This window comes from Excalfactoria chinensis, chromosome 10 (genome assembly GCF_039878825.1).
Source record: "Excalfactoria chinensis isolate bCotChi1 chromosome 10, bCotChi1.hap2, whole genome shotgun sequence".
NCBI lineage: Eukaryota > Metazoa > Chordata > Aves > Galliformes > Phasianidae > Excalfactoria > Excalfactoria chinensis.
In genome coordinates, this window is record NC_092834.1 from 2,129,754 (window position 1) to 2,151,904 (window position 22,151).

Here is a 22,151-nt window from a genome sequence, read left to right on the forward strand (position 1 = left end):
GATCCCCTGTTGCAGCAGTTCATAATTACAAAATCAGTTTTAGCAAGGCATTCCTGTCTAAGGCCTGTTTTGTGATTAGTGCTTGTAAAGTTCTGGTGAAAATAATTAAGACGTCTTATATTGCCTAAGAGCACACTCAGCCATTGCACAGCTGCCCAGGACCACAATGTAATGCTTCTCATCACACAGTGGAGGAGGAAGCACTTGCCCACACTGACACTGAGTGGGGCTGAGCTGGGCTTGCATTCCAGCAGGCTCTGCTGCATTCAGATTTACTGCAGAAGGAAGCTTGTTGCATAAAGCTATAAGAAATCCAAGCCTGACATGACAGCTGAGTCAGGCTGCTGGCTAAATGAATCAGAAAAGGAAGCAAAGTGAAACTCACCCTTGCATTTCCAGTTGGCAGATTTATGGCTTGGCTGCCACAGTAATGAATTTAATTGTGAAATCCACTGCTGCCTGGCTAAAGTGCTCTGAGAACAGAACAGTGAGGATGGTCCCCATTTTATACCTTCTCTTGACTCTGGCAATACTGAGGCCCTAAAGGCTGGTTCAGGCAGAAGGATTCAGTGCTGCCACGTGCTCTTGAGGTGGCTTCCAAAACTCACAGTGATCAGCAGGCTGGCTCCTATGGCACCACTCCTTCAGCAGAAGGCGACAAGGTAGGATCAAACAGCTGAAGTAATCTGTTGTAGAAGGCAGCAGTCTGTCATTCCGTAGGATTTTGTTTTACTGGTGGTAATGTGGAAAAATGAGGTTTGTTAAAGCTATTCAGGGATTTGATAAGAGAGAGTTCCTCATTCTTCACACCATAAAGGCAGCCCAAAGCTGCCAAATTGTCATGCTAAAAGCTGCAGGCCTGGTCCCAGTATGTGGCCCCTCCAGTTCCCCTTCTGGGAGTACTTCCACTTTGGTGTCTCCTCCCGGTTCCAAGAAATTTACTAGTTGCTCGCAAGTAAAAACTTTAAAGTCAAGTCCCACTTCTCCCAAAAAGCGCACCCAACACCGTGCTGAGTTGTCCCCTGTAATTCTTTATTAGAATCATGGATGAATATATTTTAAATCAATCTAAAAAAAATAATGAATCAAGTTACAGTACATGCATAAAATACAAAGTAATTTACAAACAGATCAAAAGTAGCATCTTCAGAACTAATATTAGGAGGAGAAATGGATTTAAAAACAAAAAAAAGTGACCGACTACAGCAATGCCTTCCGTGTGCCTTACACATCATGAGCACCGCAAGACAGAAAGGTTGGGTAAGAAATGCAGCTGGTAGTGCCTACCCAAATCCGGATGTTCTAAGTGGGTCATATCAGAGTTTGAGAAATGTCCCCTACAGCCAATTACTTCCTCTAATTGTACAGATAACGGCCAGCGTTTATACAGACAGTTCTTTTAAATCCAGTGGAACCGCAGTGCTGACAGCCCCCACGTCTCGGCGTTAATGGCGCTGGGAATAGCACGTAGTGTGTGATACGCAGTGGTTTCAGAGTGCAGCGACAGAAGGCACAGTTCATGTATCCCTGAACTAAGTGAACAGATGAGTTGGGCTGAGCGATAATCACCGAATGAATGCATCCAATATACTCCAGGTGTTTTTTTGTTACAGAACATGTACCAGACCACTGGAATCATTTAAAAATACTGGGTGAAAGAGAACTGAAAACTAAGACCAGGTTGTAGCAGTTACTGACTGATCAATTTGAGCATCTGAATACCTTAATGTGTGTGGCACGTACTGATATGAGATAGGCAATATGTGACAATGTCCTTCAAGTCTGTGTATCGTGAAAGAAAAAAGGCATCCTCAAGCCCTGACAGCACTGGCACTGTGCAGGCTGAGCCTCAGGCAGCACAAACACACACTGCATGTTCCCGTGACCCTCGGTGACACACACAGCTTCTCCCTCCTTCACAAAGGCAGCTCACGTGAGTCCCACCAGCGCCCGCAGCAGCCCTGCCTGCACTGCAGCCCCCTGCAGCAGGTGCCAAACCACAAAAGCTCATTCACTGGGAGCAAGAACCCTGCTGCTTGTGTGAGAGAAATTCTTGCTCACTTCCCCCCCCCTCCCTCCCCCAGGCTATTCTATAGCAAGATCTCCTCTTGACAGTCTGAAGATGTAGCCAAAGACATTTAACTTTACATTAAAATTGCACTTCAGAGCAACAGGCGTTCCATCGAGCTTTAGATGCAGTATACAACACTTTAAGACAAAGACAGATTATCCTGCCCAGAGATATTCTCCTAGTTAACCCGACAATAATTGTTTTGCAAGGAGCAGAATTACATCTTCGAGTGCTCACTAAATGTGTCTGTTCTGACTAGCGGGCATCACGCTGCAAAGAGATCAGTTCAGCTCCAAACTATTTACTGAACCAAAATCAACAAGTCAGCGTTGGGAAAATACTGCAGCCACATAGAAGCAATAGATTATAAAACACAGAAATCAAAGTGTTTAAGACATGGAGAAATTCAAAAGGAATAAGCAGTAACAGAACACAAGAAAGTAACCACAAGAATTACAAATATATTTAAATCTTGGACCTGGGGAATATACACAGCCTTTTAGGAAAGAGTGAACAATTCTTATATATTCTGACAGCACTGCATCTTTGGTTTGTTTTCAGTGGTTGGAGGGACATGAATGGGAACCACGTTGTTGCTTGGAGACATATCATTCTCACGTCTGTCGGACATTTGCTTCTGGGAAACAATACGATAGATCTCTGGAAGATGAGAAAGAGCCCATCGTTACGTGCATGCAGAGCAACATCAGAAAGCAAACATCTTTGCTTTCTGCAATTCTTGGCTTCCCATACTTCTGCAATGATAAGCACAGCAGCTTTCACAAGAAGTTCAAATGAGACGCCTTCTGTATTTATAAATTAAAATATAAACCATCTTGGCAAAACACGTTTCTTTCACAACCGCTTTACCAAAAGCAATAAAAAAACAGATCCTGATTCTCAATAAAGGTGGAGAATCCACCATGTTATACCATCAGTTCCTTCCAGCTGATCTCGTGGCTCTCAGAACAGGGTGGTAGTGCAGATCAGCTTCAGGACTGCGGAGAAGACTGACTACAGACAAAGAAATCCCAGCAGAAAGTGAAGGTTAAACTGCCCTGCCTTTCCTATTGCCTCCAGGTGCACGCCTGCACTGAAAGCTTTGCCAGGTCCCTGGGGTTTGTCTGTGACCTACAGTATGTGCTGTACATACACTGAGAGCAGGTACAAAGCCACTCCCTTCAGCATGCATAGAGAAGTGTGACGTGTAGCACTTCACCCAGGAAGGAAATAAAGGGCACCAAAAATAGAATGCTGGGAACTCACTTGCAAATTCAAGTTTTAAACCACTGAAGTTCACAAAATACACAAATACCTGCTAAGCCTCATTAACAAAACAATTAAAAGTGTTCCAGCTTCAGCAAAAAGTCTACCCTGAGATGACATCACCACATCTGCTTTACACAACAGAGCAGCGTGCTGGCACCAAGCACACAGCACTGCCCGCACCATTTGCCTGTTGGGGCACTCCAGATAAGCTCAGGTCACACAAGAAGAGGGCGTCTGCAGAGCAGAACACTGCTAGCAAATAACCTCCGTGAAACACAAAGGTTCAAATTCTTTAGTAGGTCTAAAGTCTGTGGACAATGATGGGCCAAGCACCTTGTCTGACCCCAGACCAAGATGCCTCTTCCCCACCAGAGATTTGTCATTACTGAGTAGCCTTTGTTCAGAATTTTAACGAGCTGCTGCTTAGTGCACATCCTGACATCATTTCAGTACTGGAAACCAAGTAACCTCGTGTAGAGAAGTCCTGTTTGCTGCCAAGGGCTGGTCACACAGCTATGTGCCTGCTTTTGTGATGAGAACTGATGGCACTGAGGAGCTAAAAAAGGTTCCTGATAAACAAGGCCTGCAAACCTTGCTCTTGGTGCAACAAGCTTGCATTGATTTAAGCTGCCAACACAAACACAGGCTGGGTGCTCCCCAGGAAGAGTAAGAGCAGGGCTGCACACATCCATGTAAGTGCTGACCAAGTGATAATTTCTCACAGGTACCGTGCTGTATCTATTGTCTGTAGAAGGAACTTTGCCCTTTGCAAGCTGCACTGTAAAGAATCTGTTTGTCCGGCCTTTAAAGTGAGGGCTCAAACTCAGATAGCGATAGACTGCTCAGAAAGCTGAATCTTCTGAGTGCATTCAGTTAAGATCAGGTCACTGATGCAACCAAACAAACCATAGACACAAAGCAGGATTTTCTTATTTCACCAGCTGTGAAGTTCCCTGTTCTTTCCATGTCGTACAACTTAGCAAGTCTGAGGAAAGCGTACAACAACAGATCTTTAAAGCCACCTGCAAGCCCATGGGAGAATCTGTAAATAAAAATCAGCTTTGCCCCACGGCAGGCAAAGGGCACATGTGCAGAGGTAGAGGGAGCACAGTTGGAAGAGATCTGCGCTGCATTCTTCAGGACAAGTTCTCTGTTCCATATACCTGGAGCTTCCTGAATAAGTTTATCATTCTCCAACATGAGCTGTCATACAATTCCTCCACCCCTACCCTATAAGCAATGTCCTCCTCTGCATAACACCCTCATCTCAAAGCATGTAACAAAGTCTTAAAAATAACAGTGCTTTTTTGCTGATAGAGGAGATCTCTGGCCGTGGTTAGTGCATTTCTATCTGATCCTCACTCTCTGCCCTGCTAGAACATCTACCAGCAGTGCTGCCTGAGTCAACTTGCAGCAGCTCCACTTCTGCTCACTGCCACCTCTTGCTCCTCTGCTGTGCAAACACAGGATACTGCTCAAGATCAAAGCCTGAATGGTTAAAAACTACTTTGCTCTACATGACAGTTGCCATACACATAGTTGTGTTGGTGTGATGGAGGAGGTAGGAACAGCTTAAACCTGCTTTTCCTGCAGCAAAATGCCCAGAGGCAAAGTCTACACTGGAACTGATCTGTATTGAGGAATGACAAGCTAAAGAAGATGCATACTTTTTAATGAAGACACTACACTTTATGCTCTGCTCAGTAACTGAAAGAGACCTTACTAAGAGCACAGTCAGCAGAATGCTTCTCTGCGTAATTGGTAACCATGTGAGACAGGCCTTGTGCTGTAAGAGCTGGGGAAAAAAACAACAAAAACAACTGCTGTCTGTTTGCCCAGTCCTTGTCTGCTCAACCAGGGCTAGTGTTTCATTCATTTTCAGGTGTGTAGATCTAACAAAAAGAGGAAATCCCTCTTCTTAAGGTCTTATGAAACGTTCTTAATGTCAGTACTCTGTGATGTTGTTTCCTTGGAGATGGGATTCCTTAGAGATGAAACCACAGAAGAATGTGGTACAGGAACAGAGGCAGCACTGACTGAGGCAGGGAGCGGAGGCTGACTCCAGTTTACTTTAAGGATGCTTTATCCTGCTGTGAATGCTCACAGGGGATAAGATTAAAACACCAGTCTCTCATATTTGCCAAATAATACAAAGCAGCTTTGTGTGCACAAGAATTAGCCCTTGAAGTCTAGACATCTTACAACAGAGGAGCTTGGATAGGGACCATTATTCTAAGCCATAGAAGGAAAAGGTCCCCAGAACTCATCTAGTACAGACAACAGGAGAGGAAGTGTACTAGATTTAATTCCTTGCCCCCACTGCCCTTCTCCAGCAAATCAATAATACAGCAAAACAGAAGGAAAGTTTTCTTCTACCATCTGTAACAACAGCAGACCACACAGTCACTCAAGACTGTGCTAACTATAATAGATTTGTGTTTCCTACACCCAAAGCCATCGACTCAAGGCGGCTTCATCTGAGAATGTAGGTGTGAATATGCTTAATATCAACCTGGTATGACTCCAACTGAAAGTACTTTTTGGAGTTTCCACCACTGTCCCAACCAGATCACCTTCAGTAGGGCAAAGAGAGGAAGGAGTTTTGCTCCAGATCTCAGTCAAGACATCCCTGTCCAGGAAAGGTCTAAGCAGCTGAGAGGCACTGACAGCAGCCTGAGATGTCTTTGCAGGACTCTTCCCAGCATGGGAGATACTAGCTGAGCTGGTACAGCAGCATGCCCTGCCCCTTCTGTCAGCCTCCTCCACATGCAGCCTGTGGTAAAGCCTGTTGGCTTTATCAACTTTCTTCTTCAAATGACAGCAAGTATTCCTCTAGTGTTACATTTGGAGGCAACCCAGCCACATACATACAGACTATCCATGATTCCACAGGGTCACTCTGAAAACCACATTCCTCAGATGACTGCTCACCCCTTTCCTTCAAAACAAATCATTAACACAAATAGCCAGCTGTGAAATGTTATCAAGAAGTTTATTGGCAGAACATTCATCCTTTGCATGCCAGTTACAGCAGAGATGGAGGCAAGCCTCTGCTAATGTATTATTTACTTCATCTTTATCTCCTTGAAACAGGAGTTGATGTCTGGAGCAAACCATGTGCCCACTAATCAACAGAAGTGTTTCTTCCAGCACAGCTGAACCAGCCCTTCCTCAGCAACGATTCTGTCTGCATGCCCAAGGGTTCTTTACTCAAAACACTGTCACAACAAGACAGGGAGCCCTGATGTTTCTCAGAAAGCAACAGCCCCAACACTCTGTCAGAGTCCACTGAGGGCTAATCTTAATCACTTGCTCTCCCATTACAGACTGCTCTCCTCCACAGAGAAATAAAACCAGGGGAAAAAAAGTATATATATACCAAACCTCCACTAATTAGAATCCAAAATAACTTCTGGAATAAAAAGTGCTGTTGGAAGCATACCAGGAGAGAGGAAAAAAACAGCCTAGTGTGTACCCAACAGGTAAACTGCTTCTCCATAGCAACAGCAGTATACTGCATCTGAACATCACACAGACAGGCAGCAGCCCAGGGCACACGGCACACCAGCCATCTACTGCAATGGCAAAGAGTGGTCCAAGAAGGGGCTGAGGGCAGTTAGATCTCTCTCTCACCACCACCCTCACTGCAAGGGTACTCATAATATATTTCAAACAACCCAAGAAAATGCTTCAGAATTTATTATAGTAAATTTCTAGCTACCTCCCCCACTGCATGTTCCAATATGGCTAACAAGTCCTTTATGATGTGTTTGTGTAAGAAAGTATCTATTACTTGCCAAGAAGAGAGAGAGGAAAAAAAAAAAATCTAACTAGTTGCCAACCTCACAGAAGTGAGAAGTTACACCTATCAGACAAAGGGGTTAAACAAAAAGGAAGCACCTCATCCACTGAGCATGAAAACTGCACCAGTCACTGCTATCACGTGCTACAAAGGCCAGAAGTCCAGCCAGGTCTATTATATGCACTGACAGCAACCACCCTCCACTCAGGAGTCACTGCAGCCCAGACTAGCAGTACTGCTCAATTCTTGGCAACTGTTACGCTCACCATTGCTGATGGAAACAAGGTAGATTGCATTCTCCTCTGACAATAGCCATTTTGTCTGGAGGTGGGCATCAGACAATTCTCTCACACAGGCACTCCCTGTTCCACAAATGGGAAAGTGAAGCACATAAACCAGGCTGACTGGAAACGCGGCGCAGAGCAAAGTGAGTAAGACTCATTCCTGAGTCCTGTGCTGGTCTATCAACTGTGACACTTCAAAAGCAGCGCCTGAATATTACAGCTGTGAGGAATGATTGAATTGCTAAATTTTACACACTTTATAGGCAAATAAATGCCTATTTGCTGCGTATCAGAGCAGCATTCTGCCCTTCCTCCTCCAAACACAAAGTATTAGATGACTCACCTGTCAGAATAGTCTGGAAAGCTGCTTCCACATTTGTAGAGTCTAAAGCAGATGTCTCGATAAATGACAAACCATTCTTCTCTGTGTGGACAGAAATACTATAATTAAAGGTGTATAACATTTATCTCCCATCCAAAAGAACTTTTGTACCAGACAATGTACATGGTGTTGCTGATGAGATAGCTGCATTAGTGCTAAAAAAAAAAGCATTAAAAGTCATAGGGTTTTCCTCTTTATGATCTGAAAGCAAGGCCAGCTAACAGCAGCAACATAATTTACAGTCATCATCAAGCACAGGGATCAAGCCAGTGCTGTGTTACCTGGAGGCACACTAAGCATCACTTAAAGTGAGAATTTGGTGCACTCTCAAGAAATGTGCAACTAAACTTCCTGGACATTCTTTTAACCTTGTCAAGTTTTTCCACCTCCCAATAGGTCACAGCAGCTTACCTCACAGGGCAAGCCTTATCAGGGAACAGTAGTCCTTTACCTACAGGCATGTATCCTCACTGGCCAGAAACTCCACGTAGGCAGCTACAGCAAACTTTAAAGAACAAAACCCAGCTTCCCTCCACAATTAAAGAAATCTGTCCTAAAACAAGGCAAGATATACACAAACCAGAATAATTTCTTGAATTATTTTTCACATATCTTAATTATGTAGTTAGAGCCAGAAAGGTGGCTTAATGTACATCTGTTCAGGTACCAGCATTTGTTCAGTGCTCGGGTCAGCTGATATAGATCACGTACATAGACACAAAGCTGCTACCATGCACAAAATGCAAACCTAAACCCACCAGCATAGCTTCTACAAGAAAAGCAATGCATAGGCATGGAATTAAGTCTGTTTTAAAACTGTTTTCAAGTGCCTCTGGCAGATTCTTGAGAGTCTATCAGCATGCAGGCTCTATAGGACTTCAATTTTAACTGAATGAAAAAAGACATACAGCAGTACTTGGCACTGAGTCTTTTCCCTCCTACCTGCACACTCATGTATTTCACATCAGGTAGGCAGAGTCTGGACAGTTTGCATTAGGAAATTCTTTTGAGTTCACCAACCTGCAAAAGCTCTGGCCTCATCTGTAGGGACTGCTCTCAGGTGGCGCAAGTCACTCTTGTTTCCCACAAGCATGATTACAATATTGCTGTCTGCGTGGTCTCTCAGCTCTTTCAACCATCTCTCGACATTCTCGTAAGTAAGGTGCTTAGCGATGTCATACACCAGTAATGCCCCTACAGCACCTCGATAGTACCTGTGGGTGAAGAGATGTGTTACAGAACCAGCAAGAAACACGATTGAAAGTGACAAGCTACTGAGTAATAGCTGTTTCCCACTACTGCAAAGACAGTTATATTAAAAATAATAATAATACAAAGCATGATACATGGAACTTGAAGCAGCTGAAATATAGCATCCAGACCAGGGTTAATCTGTGTGACCACCACAACAGCAGCCAGGGCAGCTCAGGGGCTGGTGGGTTACCCTGCACCTCAAAAATGAAGCACTGTAGTCTGTGGGGAGCTACTGTCACCTTCAGCCTCTGACCTGCTCCTGAAAGGCTCCCCACCCACCATTGTGGGTGCAGCACAGGCACAGCCCAGAGCAGCAGGAAGACTTTACCATGACTCACTGGATCATAAAAAAAAAAAGCATCAACTTGATGTATTCTCTTTATGAAATGCCCCATTTGGTTTCCTCTCAGACCAGGGAAAGGCACAGTTACATTCAGAAAGAAAGAGGTTGTGCTTTCCCACCCCACAATTACCTCCAGCTTTACTCAAATCTAGCTTTTGCTGTGCTGTTTTTTCAATTAAACACACAAAGTGAGCAGTGCCTCCCTACTGATACAGGAGGTGTTCTGGTCATAGGTTACCACTGATAAAACCTCCATCATCACAGCTATTATTTCATCAGTGGCTTGCATTTAAATAAGTCTCTCACAGCTCAGAAACGCCTCCAGTTACATATCATGAGAGCAGTGAGAAGTATATCTGTTCATACTGTGTCAAGCTTCAGGACAGAATAACATTCAAGCTTCCTTCCCCTATATTATATGTGGATATTATAAGAGAAAATAAAACCATCCCATTCTGCAGTTTGAGGAATCAGAAAGGCCCCAGGTTCACCCTCCTCAGCAAAAGCTTCTCTCCAGCCATACAGGCTGCCACTTACGCTGATGTTATAGCTCGGTATCGCTCCTGCCCTGCTGTGTCCCATATCTGAGCCTTTATTGTCTTCCCATCGACTTGAATGCTTCTTGTTGCAAATTCTACTCCAATGGTGCTTTTGCTTTCCAAGTTAAACTCATTGCGAGTGAATCGAGACAGGAGGTTACTCTTGCCTACTCCAGAGTCTCCAATAAGGACAACTAGAAGACAGAAATGACATTGGAATCACATCCCAGATGTAGAATATCTACTGACAATCGCCTGCAATGAATACATTTGTTTTCCAGAATAAAACGCAAAGGACAAGAATAGCAAAACCACCCCTCTTGTCAGGGATCTGTTGTCTAAGTCTTGATATTTCCAGAGGACCAGTGCTGTCACACCAGCATCTCAGACAGGCTTCAGACGTGGTTTTTAGCAGTTACATTTCAGTCTCCTTTGTTTTGTACTGAATCACGTTCCTCCTCCAGGAAAAACATACATGGCAAAGTACAGAAGTCAGAGGCAGTTTGGATTTCACATCCTCGTGACAATGGCTGTGCATCAAAGCACATACAAGCAGGAGAGCCATGGGTGACAAAACAGCACAGCTCTACTTGTTTTGGAAAAAAATAATCAAGTGTTTGTACAGTAATAAACATCATTTCAGCTTTAAGGTGTTGCAACGCAGCGTTAAATATGCTGTGTGGTACAACAGAGGAATGAGTCCACTGAGCTCAGGAGCGAGACAGGCTAGCAGCATAAAACCTCCCACCGTTTGCTGCATCACACAGCAGAGTTCTGGACACCGTTCCCTATTTACATAATGCACAACTGTGACAAACGGGGTTTTCCCTGACTGTAAGAGCCGAGAAGCATCTACTAAATTCTTTCCACAGGATGAAATTGCAGCAAACACTAGCTTCACGCAGCCTTACAGAGAATACTTCACCGACACACTGCAGCCCCCTCTGGCAGCTGACTCAGCAAGCAGCCTGCCAAGCTTCTGAGGCTGCAGAAAGCAAAGAACAGCTTTAACACTTCTCTTAGGAGGACCCACAGTGCAAGAGAGCGGCATGCATGTATACTGAATGCAAACAGGATCTGTTTTGCCACATGACAGTTCAGCAGGGTTCGGTGTCAGCTGCCCTGACACAGCAGAGCAGCTTCCCTGGCACACAGGATGCCAAAGGGTGATAAAGATAGTGCAGAGGTCAGGGCACCTAATTACATCATCACCACGAGGCAAATTGCCATAGGTTTCCTCTTCCATTGGCAAATAAGATCTTCAATACTCTTTGAGCAGGTTTAGGCTGCAGTTTTAGATGACATCATGCTTGTATTCATTGGGATAACCGGGCTGAAAACTTCTCTAGATGAGGAAAGCTGTCCACAGCATCAGTTTGTGTTCCCCAGAGGCCATATCCCATCCCTGTTACCTACCACCCTCCCAAGTATTTCTGCTGTTCAGTGCACATTTCCAAGGACAGTTCAGGCAGTTCCCCCACCAGGTTTTTTCCTCACCTCGTCTAAGTGCCACACCGCTTATGTCTGAGTGCTCTCCAGTGCCAGATTAACGTGTCTCAATTAAAAGGGGAAATATTTTACTCTCCTCCTTGAAGCCAGCTATTTCCTCTACTTAATTGGGCCACTGCAGCTTGCATTGAGCACGGCCACGGCAACAGCTTGCAGTGTCAGCGGGTACTTGAGGTTCCTCACACTTTCTGCATTTGCACCAGTCTGAGCTATCGTTCTTTGAATGCAATGATGAACTGAAGCAGCATTAACCATCGCTCGGATTATTTCATTAATTGTCGTTTTGCTTTCCTTATCAAACTGCCTCAGTTTGATATTTCACACTACACAGCGTTCCCATATATTGCATTCTCAGCAGAGAAATGCAGCAGGAATGACCCTGAATGCCTGAGCCCAACTCTATCACAGGCAAACAGTTCGAGAGGGAAATGATGGTATCTAACTCCACATCAAAGCTAATTGTTCCTGCACACAAGCTTTTACTGGGCTTCTCTTCCAGAAACTCACTCTTAATGGTTAGAAATTGCCTTCTAATTTTCAGAAGAAATTAGCGGTCAGCTGGTAGCAGTGTTTGTGTGCCAGCACTGCCCATTAGCTTATTAGTTTCTTCTCCCAGCGGTGTTTATGCTGTTTCATGTATTTACAGAAAGCAGCCGCATCTTCTCAGCTTCATTCTACCACCTAAATAAGCCAACTTCTCAAATACATCCTTATAAACAGACGGTGCGTTTCCCCAAGCATCTTCCCTACAAGTCCTTCATTTCTCTTCCAAGCAGCAAGAACAACCACATGCATCATTCTGGGTGAGACCTCAGTGGTGACGTACGCAGGGATTTAAACCTTGCTATCTCTACTAGAAATGCCCTGGGCTGGAATGGTCTGTTTCTGACCACACCACCGTGGTGGCTCTGCTCTGTGTGCCTGGGGTCAGACCGAGCTGCCCGAACTTTCTGTGCATCAGCTTTTACTTCACTGACTTCCTGCAAGCACCCAAGCCCTGCATTCCATAATAACCTTCATCATAACCTTCTTTGCACCAGTATTGGCACAGCCTGAGCATAACCCAAGAGGCAGCAGAAGGGATCCCCCATCCCAGCTGACTACTGCCAGGCAGCTCCCTGTTGCTGCTCCAGTGATGTGGCAGCTCACTGTGTGCGACCACGAGCTTTTTGAAATGATGCATTTACTGCCCACAGCACTTTGCACTGCAACAGTTTACGACAAAGTATTTGGTGGACAAAAAGAATAAGGCAATCCATGAGACCGTATGAATTTCATTCTGCAATCCCAGTTTTATTTCTGTAGAAGACCAAAATAAGAATTCAATTTCCTTGCTTGAAAAGCCATTTAGAGATGTATTAATCTTTCACCAACATTCCAACTCTCACTCAAGTTTTATTTCTGTTAAACCTCTAATTGAAGTATTTCCTAAGAATTTCAGCTAGCTCATAAAATACACTATTGATAACCTAATCAGGTTGAAAATAGAAAGCCCAGCACTGCTAGCTTCTTCTGGCTGCAGTAAGGTTATTACACCATTTAAAACACGTCAGGGTTTACAGTGTCTGAGAGCACTCCTGTCTGCACTGAGCTCTGCTACTAAGAGGCAGATAAACAAAGAGCCTGAACACGTTATGACTCCCACAAGACCCTGCTGAACACCTCTTCCAGCATACTTAAATTGGGATTTAAAGGGAATGAGAATTAGACGACCTGATTCTACATCTCCTAGCCAGCTGGTGACAAACCTAATGTGATCGTGTCTTACATCAGTCTCCCCCTCACCTATATTCATCCATTTCCTGTCTCAAAGAGAACTGTCATATGCTCCAAAGGCACATTAGGGTAGGGCTCATCTGTTACCCCACATACTACACACCACCCAAAACATGAGCGCAGTGTAACAGCAAAGCAAGAAGGTCTGTTCAGCCCAAAAGTGCCTCCTCATCTAAGAGCACGGATTGCTACCACTGTAAGAATCCCTACCTGCCATTCAACTGTGTTTCCCTACAGACTTCTGTAACAAAAACACAAGAAAAAAAATGCATTGTCTGAAGTCCAAAACAGCAGCTCTGTTCAGATTCAGTTTCCTTCAGCAAAGGAAAAAGCTGGAGTAATAAACATGACGCAAACAAGGAAGCAGATGCTGAAACAGGAGTTTTTCCACCAATCAGCTGAATGCCACTACAAGCCAGGTCTGCATTCGGAAACAAGAAAGCTGACCTCAAATCCAAAGTTCCAGATGGTCAGGGTACAAACCTAATCCTCCTGAGCTTTGTCTGTGAAAAACACAGAAGACATATTCCAGAAGTGAGGGCTGTTTGGGCTCCTACTCATTAACCGTAAATACATTAATCAAAGAGTTAAAAGTTGCTGCACTTCAGTAAGGATATTACTCAATAATTTAAGCCTCATGTCAACACTTATATTTTCTTCCTGTTAAAATTGGAGCAAGAATTCTATGGAGCGGGCTTCACAGACCTTGGGTTTCCTGAAGCATGCTGCTGGGGGACACTGGCACTGTTCTCTCAATGAAACCAACTGGTTTAGCATGGAATGACACACATACACACATAGCTGGACATGAAGAAGTTACCAGAAACTGATTTGTTTTAAGCCTGGCCTATTAGGTTTGAGCATATACTGAAGTGCTGTTGCAATGGAGCAAGACAAGGGGCAGCACAACAGCTACTGCAATTAAACTGCAGCAGCACAAAGTGGGCTCCTATTAACATCACCAGCAGCCAGATTTTGTCATGGAGCTGCTGTCAGGGGCTAACAGGACAAGAAGAGAGACCTCACACAAACACGCTAACAGCAGTTTAATTCAAGAGCAGTAAGAGACAGCCAGACTAGAGAATATGTCTGGATTCTTTCACAGCACATCAAAACCTGAAGTCAGTCCCAGCAACAACATCCCATCAAGTCCATGAACCCCAATGAACTGCCTGCCTGGACTGAGCATCCTGATAGACCAGTCTGACAGCAACAAACAGAACAAACAGGCCAGCCTCTGCATAGCAAGCCCTCCCATCTTCAAGCAGCAGTGCCCCCAGACGCAACGCTGTAAGCAGCACACCCAGATGCCCAACAACTTTCTTCCTCTGTGAGTTTCTGCAGTCTTTCAAATCCATGCACGCTTTTTGTCTACAGCAACGAACCACTCCAAAGCCCACATACAGACTGAGAGACTTTATATTCTTTCCCTACTTGCCAACGTTTTAGTTTTGATAAAGCATCACTTCAATATGGGTCAACCCACTGATTATTTTGATGTCCTCCTGCATCTTTTTAGTCCCACAATATTCCCTTCGAAACTGGTACACCTGCGCTGCCCACACGTCCCTGCAGTCCCCAGGGAACGCCTGTCTCAGGCTCACACACTGGCGGAATGATCCCTACGATCTCATTTCCTCTTCCAAGGACTTCTACTGTTTGCTTTTTGGGGCAGTGCCTGGTAACAAGACAGCGATTTGGGACAACTACTCAGTAATTCCATGATCATTCCAGAGCGGTGACTGCTTGGCAGCTCCACCTCCTCTGGGTCCTCATAACTGTTTCCACAATTTTTTGTTATGCTGCATTTCTGGATATGTTGTTTCAACTGCCACATTAATCCCAGCTATGCAACACTGCATGGAGTTCCTGCTTTAACTCTGGAGGACTTGAATCACTCATCGCCACAAGACCGTTTTGCTAGCACTCCCCGCACTGCAGCAGTTCCCATATGTTACTCCAACAGGAAAAGCTTTAGGAATGACAATCAATTAACTTAGCTTTGATTTTTCCCCCCCTATGAAAATGAACCCCAACTGCATTATTTTGCAGTTTTATCAAGAAATGGGCTTAAGGAAAGGCAACACCTCTCCCAAGAAGCTCTGCGCCGATACTCCCATCACTGTCAAAGCGTTAATTATAAGTTTATTTACACAGTTCTGTCAGTATAGGTAACAAAACGCCTTCGATAACCTGCACACCTCGCGCTCCAAAACAAATTGCTGACGCGATGACGCTGGCGGTCAGCAAGGCCTCTGCTGCCAGCTGGGAAAACAGGCACTTCTTAATGCTTCCTGGTTTCACCTTAAACAGTGCAAGCGACTGACTTACAGCTCAAGGTTTTCTACACGGTATCTGGACAAAACAGACAAGGAAACTGTAATTCCTCGAACTCTAACTCCGACATTTCTTCCCAACGCAATCCTGCAATAAGCAACTATTTCCACAATTCCTCAAAGACCCAATTTCTGATCCTCGCTATAAAAGCAGCATCGAAACGGCAGCAGAACAGCCTCGCAGCGCTCCCAGAAGGCACCCGGGCGCTGCCTGCAGCTTCAGCGCTGCGGCTCGGCAGCTCGGGGCTGTGAACGAGGCGTGCCGCACGGCCGGCACCAGCCCTCGAGAACGGCTCAAAAGGCAGCGAGAGGCAACCCGCGGCGCTGCGCTAATTTAGCTGCATCATTCCCCGACGTGAGACAGCCAGACAGCTCAGCCCCGGGCTCCACCACCACCCGGCGGGGCACGGCGACGCCCGCGGCCGTCAGCTCTCGCTGCGCTCCCCGCCCGCCGTGAGGAGGCCCTCAGGGCCGGACCCGCGAAGGTGACCCCCCGGGTGGCACGGCGATGCGGGCGTTACCTTTGAAGAGATAATCGTACTCGTCGTCGCGGTTGCCCATGGTGCGAGGTGTGGCGGAGGCCGAGGACAGGGCCGGGGACGGGAGCGGGTGCCGAACCCCTCCCTGCAGCCGCCTCAGCGCTTCCGCACTCTGCCCGCCCACGGCCGGGTCCTTCCGGGGCAGCGCCGCGGAGCTGCTTCCGTCCTCCCGCCCCGCCCGGCCTTAAAGGGACGGTGCCGCCGGTGGGACAGGCTGCGAGCTCGGCCCGGTACAGCCGAGTTCTGCCGGGCACCGCTGGTCACAACGAGGTGTCACAGGCCCGGGACGAGCTGCGGTGGGAGCGCGAAATGCTGCGGAGTAAGGACTAGGGGCGGCCGGGTAAGGTTGCTGTCACCACGGTTCCATGGTGTAATGGTTAGCACTCTGGACTCTGAATCCAGCGATCCGAGTTCAAATCTCGGTGGAACCTGAGCTTTTTTCTTTATACTTTACGTGTATTTTTTTGTTCCTCTATGTTCTAACTATGGCCCATAGTACTCCTGTCTCCCTTCCCCTCTGAGGGTCCTTCATACACACAGGGTAACACCTCTTGTATTCCTTTGTCTGCACTTTATCCCATGTGAGGTATGGGCATCCTCACCATGGTGTAAAACAGGGGATTGTTTTCTCATCACTGTGACCCTGCTCAGTTTGGGGTGGGTTATGGAGAAGCCCACCAGGTCTGCCTGCAGCCCAGGATGTGAGCAGTGTTCAAGCCTATGATTCTGTGAGACTCTGTAATGGTGGTCAACCTGGTGGCGCTGCTCTTGCAGGAGATAGCAGCAAGATATTTGAGTTCATGAGGCACAAAATAGTGACTAGGAATGTCAGGTGCAAAGCTGAAATAGTGACCAGGTGCTGAGGGGAAGAGAAAAGATTGGAATATTTGCCTGTAGTAGGGACAAAATAGAGTGTAAGGGAAACTGTTGATCACAGCCTGAGCCTCTGATTGACCATCTGAGGCAAGTGACGAGTCAGCTGTGGGAGCACAGGTGAAGGTAATTTAGCTGTGCTCCCAGAAGGGGTGGACCTTGACTTCACCTCTCCTAGATCCCATTTAAGGGTTGACCACCACTAAGGCAGCATCTCTTTCTGGAGATTGCTCCTGTGTGGAGTTCTTGTGGTGAGCCTCTGCATTGCTGAGCACCTGCCTTGACTGAAGGCCTCAGAGTTGGTGAGTTCTTATCCTTAGATACCCTCTGGCTATTTCCAACTGTATTTTTATTATTGCAACTGTACTTTATACTTGTATTATTTCAACTGTGCAGTAGAGTGTGGAGAAAGTGAAGCTACTCTCAGAATGAGGGCTATAGAAGCAGCTAAAAATATGTATGTGTGCATATTTGCATTTACCTGAGGGAAATGAGATCTGCCAAAAGGGAACTTGAAGCTGTGAAGTGGGTGAGAGTTTGTGCCCTCAGGGTTTGTACCAGGACAGCAGCAGGGCTCCAAAGGCCTCACTCACCACAGCTCTGCTGCCACCCTCAGGCACCAGGACCATTCCTTTCTCCTGCATCAGGGCTGGAGACCTAACTTGAAAAGCATGAAAGTAGCCCTGGTGCCCAGATGCTCAAACCAAGGCCCTTAAGCCTCGCTCTGCTCTCAGTATGTTGGCCATCTCAGCGCTCAGCAGCGATGTGATGATTTCTGTGTGAGGAGAGAAACCCCCAGGCACCCTCAGCATCACTGATTGTCTGCTGGGAGGAAAATGAGCCATAACCTGATCCTTTCTGCTTACAAATGCTTCCTGCTGCCTCAGAGCTTCCAAGAGAAGAAAACAAAATGCTAATAACGAAGGGATGTGGGGCAGAACCAAATTCCCCCCAGCACAATTGATGAGGTAGGCTTGGAGCATCAGGGGCCAGGCTCAGCCTGCACCTCTGGACTGACCCTTTTTGTCTGCAGGTGAGCTCAAAACACCCAAGATGGGGAGTCTGTAACTGCTGTTCTCTCTTCAGCCCCTTTCAGAAGCTGATCTACTGCGCTGAGTAGTGCATTACAATTAATAATGAATACTCTACATGTGGGGGCTGGGGTGTATTTATAGCTGCATTGTTAAGGCTTCCATCTCGCATCCTATTTGCAGTCCTCCTTTGAACCTTGCCATTAGAAAAAAAATGTTAATTTTGACACGATGTTCCTCAGGCCTAGTTTCACAGCCCAGAAATGCTACTGGTTTCAAAAAATTAAAAATAACACGGATTAAGTATTTTTAGTTATCCCTCTGTAGGAGCTGTTCTCGTTTCTGTGTTTTGGGTTTTGTTTATCAGCTTGCAGCCTGGGAACAACCTTTACTTATGTTTTTTATACATTACTTCCTCTTGCACCAAACTGCAGATGCTCCTCTGCTGGGTCCAGCTCACCCAGTGTAAGACAATGGGGGACAAGGCAAGGAAAACACCTCTTGAGGCTGAGCCAAAAGTCACTATCCATACACTGCTGCACTGTTATCACTTGTTGGACTTCAAGGGGACATTAAGGAGCAAAGTCATTTTGTTTTTTCCCCATCACATAACGCAAATTCCCACAGATTGCCACGTATGTGAGCAGCAGCGGGGGTTATTTCCAGCTAAGCCAGTTTAAATGCATTTGATCATTTTGATTAAATGCATTTTCCATGGTGCTGAGAGGCAAAACTGAAACAGCAGAAAGGAGCTAAGGATCTAAAGAGGAGCCAGCTGGCAGCAGTGGATGAGGATTTAAATCTTATATTCTGTTCAGTCCTGGGTTAATTTTGTTCCTGTTTAGGTAAGCTGAGGATGAGACTCTACAAACCCTCAGGAAATGTCACTGACAGTGAAGATGGTCTTGGCTGCTCCACTCCTTCCTTGTGCCCCCTCCCAGAGCATGCTGCTGCAGCTATGGGATGGCCTGGGATACCCCCCACACTACTGAAACATGGCCAAAAGGCAGAGGTCAGGCCTGAAATAACAGAGGACTGTATGCTCTGGGACTGACAGCTTTTAATGTGAGAAAAGTCATTCAGCACTGACATTTCTGCTGCGTTAATTGCCATTAGTGTCATCCTTGCGGGAACACTAAATTCACTGCAAACCTTGAATTAATGCTCTCTCATAATTCTACAGTTTGTGCTTGGATGCAACCATTTGCAGAGGCAGCACATCCCAAGTGACTGGAGCAGAGACAGGGAATGATACTCAGCTGGCCCTTGGGTGTTCAATTTAATGAGGAAAAGAAGCAGAGGTCATACTTAGAACTGCATATTTATGGTTCTGTTCTGGAAATCATGGAGCAGCTGCCAGAAAGGCTCCAGCTCTTGCCTCGGCAGTACCGATGTGCATTGGACTCTCAGCTCAGAGTGGCTCAGCTCCGGGCACTGTGGATCTGATTCTTTCTTCACACTTCATCCTCCTTCTTGCCTGTCACTGGCTCCTCAGACCCCAAGAGAAATCCTCGACGTAAAAAATCAAGAGAAATTTTAGCACTGCATTCACTGCTTGCAGCATTCCAACAAAGTCGAGGTCCTCCTGTAGTTGGTTTTGACATGAAAGGAGAAAGGAAAAAAAGGATGGGCGTAATGTGGTTGTGGCTCTTCTGCCTCATTCTTTCCCGTGTGCAGTTTGCAAGTCCATCACTTTGTAAAGTGCAGTGAAAGATCTGGAGGTGGAAGTAGCATTAACTCAAGCTTGTCCTTGAATGGCTGTTGACCCAAATTCCCATTTTCCAAATGGAAGGAGCCACCGGTTTCCCTGGGCAGAATGCAGGAAGGACAAAAGCGAACCCACACAGCCTACTTTGTTCTATCAGCAGAGAAATATTTCCTGAGGGGAAAATCCAATCAATACTTTGCCATTTTCTAACAAACCACAAATCATTGCAATTATGCAAAGATGATTCAAGCTTTCCAATCCAGCTGCTAAATTAGAGGAGAGCAAACTCTTAGCACTCGCTACCCTTAGCTTGACATGACAGTCAGAAGGAAAAAGCTTTAAGTGTAAAACAGATCAACAGAAATAATGACATAAAAAACCCTCTTTCTAAAACCTTCAATCAAATTAAAGGGTTTATGATGTGCAAGGAGATCCATTTCTCAGGTGATTCTGTGACAGATGAAGTAGAAGTAAAAATGCACGGAGCTGAATTTTCTGATGGTTATTCACTTGAATTCTAGCATATACTCTATTCTTTTTCTAGTTCTACAGCTTGAATAAGAAGAAATGGGCACAAATACTTCCTCTGTATCACCCTGGAGATGGGATAACAAAGGATCTTGAGCTAAACATGGACATGTTCGGTGTCAAACCTTGTCCTGGTTTCAGAGATCTGCACGGCACTGAGGTAAAAAAAAAATGGGAATGGAGCAGTTCTAGAACAATTAAATGTCTTCTGAGGGCGTTTTTTGCTAGGCCAATGCTGCAGCAAGCAGAAGGGAAGGAATATCTCCTGCAGCCTCTGGGAAGATGGATCAAATGCAACAGACTCAGTGATTTGATGTTTCTTATGATGACTGTGAAAGTGGAATCATTGGTTTTCTGCATCCATTTTGGACTCAGAACGCATCTCCTAGTCTGTGTCTGTTGTCTCCAGAGACAAATTAGCAAGATATTACTGGCAGCCCCAGGATAACTGCTGGCCAAGATATAATTTCTGAGACATTCTCAAGATCTTACTAGATCTGCACAGGATTTTATTTCTTATCAAAGGCCAAAATCTACTTGCTGATGATAAATTTAACAGGAGCATCACTACCAGATAAACTTGATGTCATCGTCACATTGCTCATTTTCTGATTCAAACAGTCAGCCCTGGAGAAGAAGGAAGGAGGCAGCTGGAATTCTGTGGCTGGTCCATTCGCTGCTGAAACAACCAGCAGAGCAGGCTGGCTGTGCTCAGCATGGCAATGTTGGTTGTGAAGCTCTGCAATTACCCAAGGAGCCAGGCTGTGGCTCTGAAACTTTGCTCATTGAGATCATCAGAGAGCAGTCAGATGGAACAACTGGGATGGCTTTGATCTGGCAGAACACTCTTCCTCTTGCTCCCCTACCTTGGGAACCATCCAGTTCCCCATAAATTTTTTTTTCATGCCATTCACACAACATTCATTGTTTTTTCATAAGGTGCAATAACTTCTGTGGGCAAACTGAAGACCATAACAGCTAGATAAATTAATTTATTTAATAGAAGTCTGAATATTTCAGTGATTCCTCCATAAATACGTTCATAGCTGATTTTGCCAAGAAAATGACAAAACGTTGTGCAGAATCCCGAAGATATTCCCTACAAATCCACTAGGTGTCCTACTGCTGACAAGTAATTACGCTCAACTTCTAGTTATTTATTTATCTGCCTATTTATTTATTTATTTATTTTTGTCCCGATTTTGCCAGTGATAAATTGAGTCTTTAGTGGAATTAGGTCCGTGTTTGCATGTTGAAGTAACACACGTGTGGATCTTGTGACAGCAGGACATCTGGCACCCAGCAGTAGCTCTCTTGGCAAACGCCGCTGATGTTTCCCACAGAGACCAGCTCAAGGTTATAGGCTGCAAAGAAATAGGAAAAGAATCTGCCTTCCTCTCCTGGGAATGCTAACCAAGATTCATCTGAGCCTCTCCTAGATCAACCTTGGGCTGCTATTTATAGGATTGCTAAAGTGAGCCCAACGCTGACCTTAAAGGTGATGGCAAAATGTGTCCTTAATCAGAGCTGCTCCGCACAGGCTGCAATTTTGACATTCCTGGTCACCGTTCCAGTCCCTGATGAGTCCTGTTGCCTGCCAGCACTTGTGCCTGGCTGCAAAGGCCAGCACAGCACCCGCTCACGAGGTGTCCTGGCACTTCCAACACGGAGGGCATGGCAAATATATACCAAGAAAAGCAAGCTGTAAGGCAGCCAAAGGATAGTTTTCTCATCCCAAAAATACAAAATACTTGTTCCACTTGGGTGGAGTGCATAGTAAAGCTGTGTCTCTGTGCAACCTGCAGCACATGTGGTGTACCAAGTGGTGCTGTTTGGGACCTCCCTCAGCCACCCCACGATCCGGTGCTCACACTGAGCCTCAGAACAGCAATCTCAACTTCTCTGAA

At 45.6% G+C, this 22,151-nt stretch overlaps 2 protein-coding genes and 1 non-coding gene across 3 annotated transcripts in view; 2 read left to right on the forward strand and 1 right to left on the reverse strand.

The window, feature by feature from the left end:
- Window positions 1–1,011: 1,011 nt before the first annotated feature.
- Window positions 1,012–16,246, reverse strand: RAB11A (RAB11A, member RAS oncogene family). The gene is made up of 5 exons (XM_072345762.1): window positions 16,087–16,246; window positions 9,943–10,138; window positions 8,829–9,022; window positions 7,770–7,850; window positions 1,012–2,731 (listed from the first exon to the last, which is right to left on the reverse strand). Exons 1-5 carry the CDS (start codon window positions 16,124–16,126, stop codon window positions 2,592–2,594), a joined length of 651 nt encoding a protein of 216 aa, XP_072201863.1. The 5' UTR covers window positions 16,127–16,246; the 3' UTR covers window positions 1,012–2,591.
- A 217-nt stretch (window positions 16,247–16,463) lies between these two features.
- On the forward strand, window positions 16,464–16,535 carry TRNAQ-CUG (transfer RNA glutamine (anticodon CUG)). Its single transcript has one exon. It is a non-coding gene; the product is annotated as a tRNA-Gln (tRNA).
- Window positions 16,536–17,214: 679 nt separating this feature from the next.
- The window catches only part of DENND4A (DENN domain containing 4A), a 58,996-nt gene continuing 54,059 nt past the window's right edge, over window positions 17,215–22,151 (forward strand). The window contains exons 1-2 of the mRNA XM_072345756.1: window positions 17,215–17,279; window positions 20,261–20,404. The gene's annotated coding sequence lies outside the window, so the exon portion shown is untranslated. The remainder of the gene's footprint in view (window positions 17,280–20,260; window positions 20,405–22,151) is intronic.